The following is a 13,508-nucleotide window of genomic DNA, read 5'->3' on the forward strand; positions in this document are numbered from 1 at the left end:
AAGGGCTGATTCTGTGAGAAGTCTTCTTCGCTGCTTTTGTGGCAGACTACAGCGCCACTTACAGGCCTGGCATATGTACTACAGCGTCTCCAGCGCCACTTACAGGCCTGGCATATGTACTACAGCGTCTCCAGCGCTTTCGAGCGGCAATGGCCGTGGCCGTGGCCCAACCCCCCATTCCCCTGATAGGTGGAGAGTTGCCCATATAGGCGGAGCTCCCTGTTTCTGACGTCAGAACTATTTCAAATCTGTATCAGCTCCGTTGTAGCCCCGTTTTTAGAGATTTGGGTATGGAGGAAAAGAGAGAGGGTTGTGTTTTCTGACACATATTCATGTATAAAAGACGTACCTGCGGTACCAATGTACTGCAGGTCTACCAATGTACCACAGGTCTCCCTTGAAAAAGAGATCGTTGATCTCAATGGGATTTTTCATCTGGTTAAATAAAGGCTACAAATGCATATCCATAAAAATACGATTTTTGAGTACTATTGATTTTTGATGAATGGCCTTTAATTATAAACACTTATCTAATCAACTTGATTTTAAGATGCAGACGTTGATAAATGGATAGAGAATGGTCTGTATGCAACCACTCTGCCAGCCTGGATACAGATTCAATAAAGGGGAAATAATCTTATATAAAAGAACCTGACCTTTTTTTAAACCATGCTGATTAAATATGCTCCTCGTCCCACCTGAATCTCATGTCTGGTTCTGAGTGCCTCATTTTAGAGTTCAACTGGTAAAATATTACTGAGGACTTTTCTAAGAGTGATGAGGCAATGGAGAAGAAGTAGGGCGCACCTGAAATAGATGCAGGTGTGCGGGGGAAGAGAAGAGAGGAGAAAGTGAGGATGGAGAAGAAAAATGAGGAAGAGATAGAGACCTTGTAACAGCTGACAAGGGTGGAGTTGGGGGGATTAAAGACAGCTTTCCTTCCTCCATCTACACATCTGTGAAGTTGCTAATGACTCCATTAATTACTGCACACATTCATCTAAATACTGCCTCAGTGAATTTGTACTGCTATGTTCAATTACCAGATTATACTTGTAAAATCTAAAGCATTCAATATTATAAATCCTATTGGAGGCCCTTAAGGCTTTTTGTGTTATCGGCTTTTTGTTGACACTGCATTCAAGAGTTTTTGATATCACTTTATGAGAATATTGGATTTTACCGTCAGAATATTAATACATAGGATATCTGTGGAGCGACATGGGAACACCTGAAGCAGTTTCAACTTTCTATCAAATTGTGTTTTTGATTTGACAAAACTTTCCTTCAGAGATTAAAGAATCAAACCAGAGTACTTGCTGAGCAAAATACATTTCCAAATGTCTCATGTATGTGTAAGTTGATAGAGTCAGTAAAATTAGCTGTCATTGAAATCAAGAAACACTCTAGTGTATTTTATTAAATTAGAAACTATTCAATAAAATAAAAACGATATTTCCACGATGCAATTTTTTGATTTCTCTGCAACTTTTCAATTGCATCTAACAGCCTTCATCTCCAGATAGCATTTGCTTGTACAACAAATTTATATTCCCCAATCTAAGGTTTATAAAAAAGCTTGATTATGGTATTGGTACAGAAACTCAGCTTTTGTAGTGCCCGAAAAAGTGGCATTATGTCTGATAACAAGAATGATATGAATGCCATTGCCATCCATGTAGCAGAATATCAACAGATTGATGAAAACATCCTTCTCTGGGCTTTTTGCTAATGATTGAAGGCAGAAGACAGCAGTGTGTATTTGATGATCAGCAGAAGACCAGAGGCGTAGCTAAACATATATAGGTGAAGTTTAAAGGCTCATGGTCGTGATGCGAATACAACAGGTTCCTTATTCATATGTGGCTCAAGGTATGAACATCAATATAACAATAACATCATATGGACTCATTTAAAGATGGAATCCAGACACTTACCCAGAAGTTGTTCTTAAATAAGGCCATCTTCACTCCGAGATTCACGGCGATCTGTGAAGGAGGTAGAGGGAAGAAGTGTTAGAGAAAGTGGCATTAAGAGTTTTCTTATGTGATCTGCTCGACATGCATTTTCTCTGCATCACAGTCTTGAGGGATTGGTGAAATAACCTTGAGAGATGCCTTTTGGATTCCTTATGACAATCTGTAAAAAGTTGATCTTCAGCCTTTTCTCTGCCCTCTGACTATAAACGGCAGCATTATAATCCTTCGGAATCACACATAAAAAAAGCTGACTTTACAAAACCTCCCAGGACACCTTTGATGCAGGAAGGGAAGTCCTAAGGGAGGGCAGAGGAGAGCCTAACAAATGATTTCAAAGGATATACTCAGAGGATGGAGGGAGCGGAGGAAGGAAGCAGGGAGGAGGGAGGAGGAGTGATGGGGGCGGGTGGTGAGGGAATACAGGGGAGGAGAGATACATCGATGCAGGGATTGTGCGGAGGAGATGATTACATCTTGTAAAACCGGAGGCTGTAGCACTCTGGCTGAGTCACCTTAAGACTCACATGCCTTACAGTTTTTGTGAATTAAATTGTCTTTTCTATACTATTTCACTCACTCACAAAAAAGTCGGCAGATCAAAGGCGTTATTCCAAACTAGAAAAAGAAAAACTAAGAGCAACAAAACAGGTATTTGTTGAAGTTTGAATTGTCAAGGCTGCAGTGTTTTTATGACTTTTTAATTTGATGATGTTAAGGAGGGATTATATTGATTATATCAGCAGCTGAATACACCTTCAGACCACATACACACACACACACACACACACATGCACTGGAATATGGTCATGCCCTTTCACAGAGAATCTATAATGCAAGTGTTTGCCCAGGGCTGCCCGCATACAGGCTCTCTGTTTTCTGTTAGACTGCTGACCCTGTGTATGTTGTTCTGTGTGCTGACAACAGCCCTTTCAACCTCTGCCCAGACCTGGTGACCTGGCAGCAGCAACACGCAGAAACACACAGCATGACCAACTGCAGAAACACACACACACACACACACACACACACACCTTGTTAATTAGCTCAGGTTGGGATGGAGGCCCCTGCAGACAGCTTCTGTTGGGCAGAGCGGGTTAGCTCGGCACAGGATTCATACAGAGCTACCACTGAATTAATTTTGACCTCTGGACTTTGTGGGATTCAGAAAAAGGAAATTAGAGAATCTGTAATATACTCATTATGTTAATAAATTCAATGTGTTGCTCAGCTGTAATTTGAGTATAATATCCTAAGGTTATTTTGGCAAAAACTATAATCATACTTTCTGTATAAATGATGAATATTTGAGATTTGGAAAACAAATATTAACACTGAAAGAAAAGTTAGAGAGAGTTCTTTAGATTTGATTACAAATTAAACCCCCGAATATGGCAAGATAGTAAACAGTATTTGCAGTAATGTAGATGAAAAAGGGGGAAATATAGACAAAACAACATTTACATATCAGAAGGCAAAAGATTTTACAACAAATTATGCTTGATGGATCTTTGACTTGGTGTATAGGGTTGCTTTCTACAGTAACAATATCTACATTATTTTATACAAAAAAACTTCATAAATCTTTGGTACGGTTACAGTTTCTTATACGGTAAAATTCTTGAAGGTTGAATGATTTTTGAAATGTTAAATATTAACTCCAACTGGTCGCGATATTGATATAAAAATCATGTCCATGTTCGCCAAGCTCTGCAGTAAAGGTATGCCTTAAATAAAACAAACCAGAGAGGAACATAAACACAGCCAATCAGTGAAGAGAGATTTCTAAAGGTCACCAGCATACTGCAAAATAATACAGAATACCCATGCAGGGAGAGAGATCCTGAACAAACCACCAGATGGTTTTCAGAGGAGCAGAGAGAGGGGACAAAGGGGGGCAAGAGATAAAAACGCTGTGATGGTGAGGGATGACAGAAGCCTGTTGTTCTCTTATTGAAACAGTCTGGTGTGGCATACTGAAACATACAGTAGATCTGAGCTAATTAGCCGTTTTGTTTTCATCTTTACTGTTTTGACTCAGCACGATCCAGAAACAAGAAGGCAGAGAGAGGTGTGCAGCGGGACCCCATGTGGGTAGCAGCCATGGTGGGATGTGTAGAAGAAGCTGACATCCAGCATTCTCCATCTGCTTCTCACTAAACGCTCAGCTGAAATCAGCTCTGAGGCTAACAAAGCCCCGAGAAGAAGTGGGACACACTGTGACCTTGATTCCTCATGCTCAAGATCATTTTTTATTCATAAAATTAAATGCCTGCACAAATGTTGGTCTTTCTGTGCCTGTCCCCATGTACATATTAATCACAGCAGCAAATCTCCACCACAGATACTTTACTGTGAGAAACATAAACAGAGAGTTAGAGGGGAAACGTCAATATATAAATAAATGTACATTTACTAGATATTTTGAGTTGCCTCTGTGTATTGATCTAAGTGTCTTTATAAACTGGTAGCTAATAATGGTGTTCTCAGATCAGGGGGAAAACAAATATTGTTATTATTCCAATAATTGAATATAAGAAGATGATTAAGTACAATGACGTGGACCATTTCTACAAGGACTGCAGGTCTGGAAATGCAAATTAACATTTCAAGTTATCAGGGCACAGACAGATACATTTATACGTTTCAATTCTGTCTGTTAGTTCTGAAAAAGGCAAGAAGTACAAAAAAAACCACAAAAGTGAAAAAACGAAGTGGTCAATACAAAACTTAGTGCTTCACACATTTGGTTTCTTCCAATATCAATTATTTCCGAATGCTAATGGTATGTAGCCATCGAAGTAAAATGTTGCCAAGTGAAACTGGATTCGTAAAAAGTCAGTGTGGTTATTGATGCATTGCAGACCTGGAGGAACAGACTCCTCCACAGAGGTCTGACCCACATTTATTTCCTATAATCTAGCCTTTTCTTTGAATTGGATTCTTACTTTTTAAATAGTTAAGGGACAGGTTTTTAAGAACAAAAAGGCAAGGACTGCTCCAAATAAAAAAATGAAGTAAAAGTGAAGATGTTAACTATTCTGATATACATACTATGCATGTCCTGTAATCCTGTTTCCCTGTCAATCTGTCTATATTCTCTCTCACAGGATCAGAGAGTGTGGAGCGAGAGAGAGCAGCACAGTCACACAGATAGGAGGGTAAGAAACGAAACACACGGTTTGAGGTGAGGATCATATCATCAGCAAACAGCCAGTAGAGATACAAGCAACCAGCCTCATCAATCGAGACACACCGACCCCTTCTTTTGCTCTCTGCCGTCCTCAAACTGCCTGACAACACACAGATGGCTGCCATGAAAAATTAGGACTTAAAGGAGAGGTGTCATGGCCATTTCCACTGATCATAATTCCATTGTTGAGGTATACTAAAATAGATTTATATTGTGCATTTTTCCAAACTCACATTGGTTTCTCATACAGCATCTCTGTAAACTACTTGTATTCACTGAATTTCACTATTTGCCTTTAACGGCTCGTTGTAGCTCCAATAGCTCCAGCCCCCACCCTCCCTGTGAGCACAGTGTGCTCTGATTGGTCGGGACGTTGTGAATCGCGCTGAGCTCCGTGGAGGTGTTGTTTCCTTGTTTAGGATACACAGCGAAACACAGCCAAACTCATCCTGAGCACACACAAACTCACATCCGAAGTAAAAACAATAAGTGTGGCTTGATATTGAGTAAGAAAAAGGTTGATAAACGCTGTGAGAATGGGTCTGCAGAGAGAATTTTGCCGCGATCCCAACTGTCTGTTATCAGCCTGCAGCCAGGGAGGAGAAATCAGCTGAGCTGCCTGCTCCCTGCACACAGATGTGTGTGTGAGGAAGTCCGTGGATCGGTCAATTTGGACCAATCAGCGGGGGCTTAACGTAACGGCTCCGCGGACGTAACGTAACGGCTCTTCGGGATTGGTCCATTTCGTTCCGGGTACCGCATGACATCAGGCGGTACCCGGAAGAATCAAATGGGCAGTGACGTATCTCCAACGAGGCGTTTTGGGGAGGTATTTTCTGTGTTAGAGTTTTACTCGCTACAGGGTGTACTTTGAGGGTTTTGACTCTGCACACCGTTTACATGCATAAAAACCTTCATAACACACAAGGGGACGGGTAATAACCGGAAAAGCATGACATGGGAGCTTTAAGAAAAGCAGATGGGGAGGAGTGAAATCAATTCTCTTACACAGAAAACACTGTCAACAACATAATTATTAATGGCTCATCCTTTCTGCCCACACAAGCATTTCTGTGTTTATTTCTCTTTCTTTTGCCAGAGAGCAATCTAATACCAGATGTCTCTCCTAAGGCTGGGAGGGAGGGTCAACAAAGTAATAAAGGCTTCCTCACCACCTCCACCTGCCTCTCCCTGCTTTGCGTGAGAGAGGAGATGAGAGAGGTTGGACAGGATTACTCCCCATGTCCCTCCTCACACTAGGTTAGAAAACCAGACACCAGAGGCCTGTACTACGAAGCCGGATTTTCGCTTAGCCGGCTGACTTCAGGGAAAACTCGGGCTTTCCGGTCCTACGACGCTGGTTCTCTTTTTAGCGGGCTAGATCTCCATGGTAACTTATGCTGAGCGGCTAACCTCCTCGGGAGGAGGTTAGGTTGCAGGCTAAGAGATCAACTCAGTGAAAGCACTGCCTGCTGACCAATCAGAGCTCCGTGTGCGGAGTTTAAAGCTATCAAGTCATATTACAGGATAGAGGAAATACAGAAAAACTGCCGTTGCAGGAAAGACGGCCGGCAAAAATCAACTGACTGTGTGAACGTGAAAATTAATAGAATATCCCCTCCCATCTTCAGAGCAATCTGACTATTATAACATTAGCGTTAAGAAAGCTTACTTAAATATCTGCCACGACATAAGTAACCGGATCAGAGTAACATTAAGTACAGTCCGCGGCACTGTGAGTGCAGACGTCGATGTGTCCCATTATCATTCATATCATATCACATCATAATGTATCATATATTTCCTTATTTGAGTCAGCTTCTTGAGCCGTATCTGGCCGTGCAACACTCACAGTGTCACATACTGTATGCAGAAATATTATTTTAAGCAACACATTAAGTTGACGAAACACTCGAGTCAAATGTAATTAAAGTCAGATCCACTCGTGTCTTGGACGGGGCAGTGATCTCATAAACCTGTTAATGTACGCATTCAAACACTTTTTCTTTTACCAGCTGTATTCACCTTGCAGGTGCAGCTATGTGGCTTTTATCCTGGATAAAGTGTTTAAGTCATGGATGTTTAAAGTTTAACTTCTTCATATTTGACTAATATTAAAGTTCACTTTTCATTCAGGAAGTATGACGCTGCGCTGTCAGTACGCTTGTCCATGTTTGAGATTGGTCGAATGCTCCAAATACCACCCCTTTCATGTGAACGCGCACCTAACTAGATAGGACACGGCTGGCTTAAGCGATCCACTTGATAACCAGCGTCGTAGTACAGCTTAGCCAGAGCGCGTATGTTTTGGATTGGGCCAACCGGCTAACTCAAACATATCCAGGTTAGGAAAATCCGGCTTCGTAGTACAGGCCTCAGCTTCCTCCTCAAACTCAAAATGCAAAAGAAAATTGAACTGCGTAAATGTAAGGACACAGCAAAGTCTGAACCAAAGAATGAAGGTTTATCTAACCTTTGAACACTAACACTTGTGACAAGTTCAGAGAAAAGAAAGAAAGAAATGACACAAAGAAATTGAACAAAAGGTTCGACAGGTGAATGTGATAAATAGAGAGGGTTGGGCTGATGGTGATCTCAAGAGAGATACAATCAGACAGGTAAACGTAAATAAGCCTCCAAACAGTGTTGAAGTGTGTGATGGAGCAATGATACAAACGTGTGAAGTGACATATTGGCTCTAGCATAAGTAACCTATTTGGTCGTATGAGTTGGAGGACTTGTTGATTCAAAGCCATGTTTGAGAAAAGTACGTTCAAATTAACAACACATCACAAAGGGATAGTTACAGTTTGGTTTGTTTTATTGGCTAAAACAGAAATCTACTTCAGCTTAAAAACTGTCATTTTTAATGTTGAACATTTAGTGGATTAATGATTCTCAGAAAATGATTAAGTATAAACTGCGATTCAATTTCCTGTTAGGCTTTACAGCAGTGCTTTAAACAGGATGCTAACATCAGAATACAAGCACACTTCTGATGTGCATGTGGCCCTGAGAGAGAGGACAAGGACAAACCGACTGAATTCACTGAGCAACTTCAGGCTCACAGTCTACTGCACTGCAGATCGACTCGTCTGTCCCTCAGTATTAGTTTTAAACCTGATTTGGCGAAGCGTGGAGGAGAGATCATTCTGTGTCAGGCCTAATGTCCCCCTTCACCGCCACCACACAGCCTTCTGCACTGCAATGCTACATCTACCAGCATGACTCACTGCGGCTGGTAATTTAGAGCAAGAATTCATCGTGGACTTTCCTTCCTGAATATAAAACCTATGTGGGTTGATATGATAAAAACAAGCTCTAATAAAAGTTTCCAGTTCATCTGTACTGTTGACATTCAATAGTTTTGACCTCCATTGTGAATTGTATTCTCTATAAGGATGTCTTTCCACAACTAGATGCCCCTGTCTGCATCATCGCTATTGTATTGACTGTCAGCGCAAACACATGAACTCCAGGGGGATCACCAGCAGTGAAATGCTTGACCTTTGTGGACAACATATGGTGAAGCTCAAAAGGTCAATTTACAATTGATTCAGAGCGTTCAATGCTTCTCCAGTCTTCATTCAGAGAACAGAGCTGCGCAGGAGTCATCACATGACCTTAATGTGAACCTTAAGTGGTCGTATGCTGAGAGATTATAAACCTTTGTCAAAAAATGAATCAAGTACAATTTCAGGGTTCAAACTAAGGATTATTTTCTATCATCTTTTGATTTGCAGATTATTATTATTATGTCAAAAAACTATAATATCACACGTTGGCATATTCAACTTTCTTTTTGTTTAGACTGTCAGTCAAAAATATTCATAAATATATGTATCTATATTGAATCCATATTTCATATATATCTGGACAGACCATGATCTTACACGATATGCAGTATCCGCATGGCGAGTCATTGCATGTCTAATATGAAGAGAAAGAGAATTGCTGCAATCGTATTGTCGGCACAGCCCACAAAGCCTAATGTGTCAACAACAGCACCAAAACAGTAAAACTGAAGCCTGCAGTTTAACGATGACACACTGGAACCAACATCACATCACCGCCAACTTAATGATAGCCTGTGTTTAATGACTAGAGTAGCTTCAGCAGCACTGCGCAGATTTATTCTCTCAAAGCTGTAAACAGGCTGCCGACTGAGCGTGTGCGGGAGCCCTCAGTGACTGAGACCGAACCAGAGATACAGTGAGACAGCAAACACAATAGACAGGAGGCAGAGAGAAACAGAGAGAAGCACAGTGGTACAACAACCCAGGCTGCCAGCGCCCCATTGTCCTGGCCTCAATGTGCTTTTGTCACTGCAGCATGCAGCATGCAGCCCTGGTCCAGTCCAGTCTATGACCTCGTGCCAGGCGGGCATCACCAAGCACTGGCATGACCAGCAAACACAATGCTCGGCAACATCTGTACACAGCTAGAGAGGAGCATGTTGGCAGCATACAGCTGTGAAATAACACAGCTCAGTCTAACACTAGTTTATTTTATCTGAGGAGCAGGGGTCTCAAACTCAAGGCCAGGGGGCCAAATCCAGCCCGCGACTTCATTTTATGTGGCCCCGCAAGAGCTTGCAAAGAATATAATACGTTTATTATACGGTTACATGCCACTTTACAGAAGCAGGTTGCCCATAAACTACATGTCCCACAATGCATCTCGTTTTGTGACATGCGCACTGAAGAGACTTGCAATTATTTGCCCTGGACTTCTGCTTTCAGACGTAGTTAATTACTAAGTTATTATCCTATCCGATAATAATCCAATTCAGAGGCAATAATGTAATATAATACATTATTTTATATATATATATATATATATATATATATATATATATATATATATATATATATATATTATATTTATATAGTTACAACCGGCCCTTATGTGAATGTGGCCCGCGATGAAATTGAGTTTGACACCCCTGCTATAGAGGAATTGACAGCTGTTAGTATTCTCTTCTAGTAACCCATAAAAGCTTAACTAAATAACTACTCAAATGTTAAACTTTTAAGAAACAGCAAATCCCTACATTCAAAAAAATGCAACTGGCAAATTTGCCACATTATAGTGTGAACATGAATTAAATCCATGGGTGGGTGGGGGTGTGTGTCTGTCCTTTGCATTACTCGAGAAGTGTTTAATATACTTCACACTTGCACGTATATTGCTGGGCGTTCAGCGACGGATTTGGTGCAATTTGGGCAGGCGACACATTGAATATTGATACGATTAATAAACAGGCGAACACGCTCTATGCAGCAGCAGGGCTCCAAGGCTCTGCTCATTTGAGCATGACGTCTGCAGTTCAGAACATTTGCTGCTGGATTCATAATAATTTATAACATGAATACCGTTACTGCCAGAGAAAAGCAGCCAGTACTTACATTTGAGAAGATGTACGCCGGCCAATGTCTGATACTTTTACTTGATAAATGACTTAATTAGTCCTTTGATTAACAGACTAATCATTTCAGCTTTGGAAATCTGATAACGGTTCTATGAATAATGAATAAGAACAAGACAGCACTTTAGAAGAAGAAATTACGAATTTAAAAAACGTGTATTGCCCAATAGGTAAGTCACATCATTATTTGGCCAAACTGAAAATGAACACACAGTTTAAACCTATCATTGTATCAGAGTGTTTTCCTCCTCATGGCTCTGGCCAATTCCTTTTATATTAAAATAATCTTGAATTGAAATCACCCTTCATGCTGCTTTAAGCAAATCAACTGAATACTTTTCTTTCACATCTCCTTATCACTTTTAGCCTTTGAGCACAGCAGATTATACAATAAACAGTAACCCAGAAATAGATCCAGGACTATTCTGCTCCAGGATCCTCCCATCTGCCATGAGGAGACCTCAGGCACAGGCCATGGTTTTACAGGATTTACTGTTACTGGTATTCCAATTTACTTTTAGACCTGTAATAATAACTGCACTCAACATGTATTACACTGTAAATTGAGAGCTTTGAATTGACAGAGCTATGAGTTTTGTTTGTGTTTTCATTGCATAACAGGTTAACTTCATCGTTTCCTGCCTCATATTTCCTGCCTCAGGGTCCTGCCCTGTTTGGCATAGCAGAGGCCTCGCAGCACTCTAGCCTACATATGAGAGGCTACGCATGTATAATTCATATTTGTCATTGGCACCATATAATGTGCTGTGGGAGAGCCAATAGGAGAGGAGGTGGGCAGTGTCCCAAAGTGTAAAAGAAAGAAGATACTTATGGGTCAAAGAGGAGGAAAGAGAGTGATCAAGTGAGGTGAAGAGTCCGGCTCATACATGGTTGCAACGGTGTAAATGTTGTCCCTTTATTCAAATATAAATGCCAAACAGGCAGCTCTTCTTATTCACCTGTTTCTTTTTCTCTAAGCACATTACCCCTTCTTTATGTGAGCCACAATTAATGTCTGTAGAGGTCAAACTGAGGCTTTAAAGAGCATCAGGCTTTGCAGAGGCGTTTGTGGTTTAGTAATTGGTTGTGTGCTGTGGCTGTGAGGAAACAGCCTGTCAACAAAAGCTGGTGTCACCTGATGTTTGGGAACTTGGTGCAGCCACCTCACTTTCTGTGATCCCATCAATTACAAAGTGTAACTACAATTATCAACTGGAGTGATGCCCAAGTGTCCTTTCATGGTTTCATTAGATTCATGTTGATGTGATAGCAGGGCTGTGCCATATCAAATTGTTCATGATACTGGTAATAGCTAATGTCTATGTGAAGCCTGAGAAAAAAGCACAATGATTGTTGTGGGGGAAACTTCTGTGTAGCAATGCATTGGGAGTCACCGACTCAGGAAGGAGACACGGTGAGAGTTGGAGCTTTTGATGTCAAACACTGATGGGTTTATTCAGAGTATCGGCCGGAGGATTCACATCACAAGTCAAAGAGTCAGAGGTTCTGACTTCACGGTAGAGTTGCCACGTCAATTCTGAGGAGCCTCTCTCTATGTTAGACCTTTTAACTGGTTCACAGAGAGAAATCAACATCTCTGAAGGAGTAGACTAAACAGCTGGGAACACTGAACCACCTGCGTCCGACACGCATGGCCTCAAAGATTTCACATCTTAGAGTCCACAAACACCGATAAAGAAGTGCCTCAGTGTTCTCACAACAATTACCCTTTGTGCCAGACAAGTTGACCGGTCACAAACTGGTGACAACAACACATATGGCACCAAGGCCTTTCCTTAAAGGAGATAACAGACGTCAGAGTAGATCATAAAACGTCACAGAGCAAAAGGTTAGATATCTAGAAGAATTATTCCCTAACAATTGTTAGTAATGTGTGAGAACAACCTGTCAAAGTTGCGTGTGTGTGTGTAGGGAGGGGGATTGTGTGTGCGTGTGTGTGTGTGTGTGTGTGTGGGGGGGGGGGGTATGTTGTTTGAATACAGTTAACATGTCACAGTGTGTGTGGTCACTGTTGAACCATTAAAACTATGCAAAATGGTACAATAAAGTACTCATCACTATCTTTGGTATACTGATAATGCTAGCATTTAGCCCAGAGCTTTCTCACTCAGCCAAAATAACTTGCAAGCTCCAACTGAGTATCCCCAAGACACTTACAGGAATAGTCCCAGTCGGTTTCTAAATGTAACTTCATGGTTAGATTTGAGATTTGTGGTGCCCTTGCCTGCAAGACATCCACCACAGTTGATGATCAGACTGTAAACAATGAGCAGCACACAGAAAAGTAAGTAAGTAGTTGGCTTGATATCTACTGGCTTGACTGTCTGTAGACAATTTCATCCAGGATTCTCCTGACATTGGTGCACTTTCCTTATTTAATGACAGTGAACTCCCTTTCTTCACTCTGTCTCTTCATCTCCAGCCCACTCATCCTGACTCACTTTGTGAGCAGTCAGCAAAGAGAAAGTCTATCTCCTGTTGAAGTCAAGGCACCAGGGAGAACGTTGTTTATGTCTCTGATATCGAAAGACCCAGCAGCACTCAACTCCTGACATTAGCTTGAGAGGCAGAGAGAGAAAAACAACACCGGCAGACAGACCATTGTGGCACAAGAAGACAGCTGTGATGCAAAGTAAAGATGCAAATACAGTGGTTTGTGCTAAAGCTGTTTGGAAATTAAACATCTTGGCGGCAGTTAAAGGGGAATTCCAGCTGGGTTTCTTTAGTGCCACCAGACGGTGGTTCCATCCCTTAAAAATTATGCAATAAAAGAGGGTGTCTACCTCAAAACCCTAAACCCGCCAAAATAAACCTGTCTTACTTTCGCTTTTAAAGATAAACAACATTGGTAGAATTACCAAAGTGGAATCATACTACTGGCTGACAAGTG

The 13,508-nt window shown here is 41.2% G+C and overlaps 1 protein-coding gene across 1 annotated transcript in view; it reads right to left on the bottom strand.

Moving 5' to 3' along the window:
* The window catches only part of fcho1 (FCH and mu domain containing endocytic adaptor 1), a 51,663-nt gene that overhangs the window by 36,730 nt on the left and 1,425 nt on the right, over positions 1-13,508 (bottom strand). Inside the window, 1 exon segment of the mRNA XM_034146946.1 lies at positions 1,938-1,988. Within this exon segment, the coding sequence (XP_034002837.1) occupies positions 1,938-1,964 (27 nt within the window). The 5' untranslated portion in view covers positions 1,965-1,988.

The sequence above is a fragment of the Trematomus bernacchii genome, unplaced genomic scaffold (assembly GCF_902827165.1).
Source record: "Trematomus bernacchii unplaced genomic scaffold, fTreBer1.1, whole genome shotgun sequence".
NCBI lineage: Eukaryota > Metazoa > Chordata > Actinopteri > Perciformes > Nototheniidae > Trematomus > Trematomus bernacchii.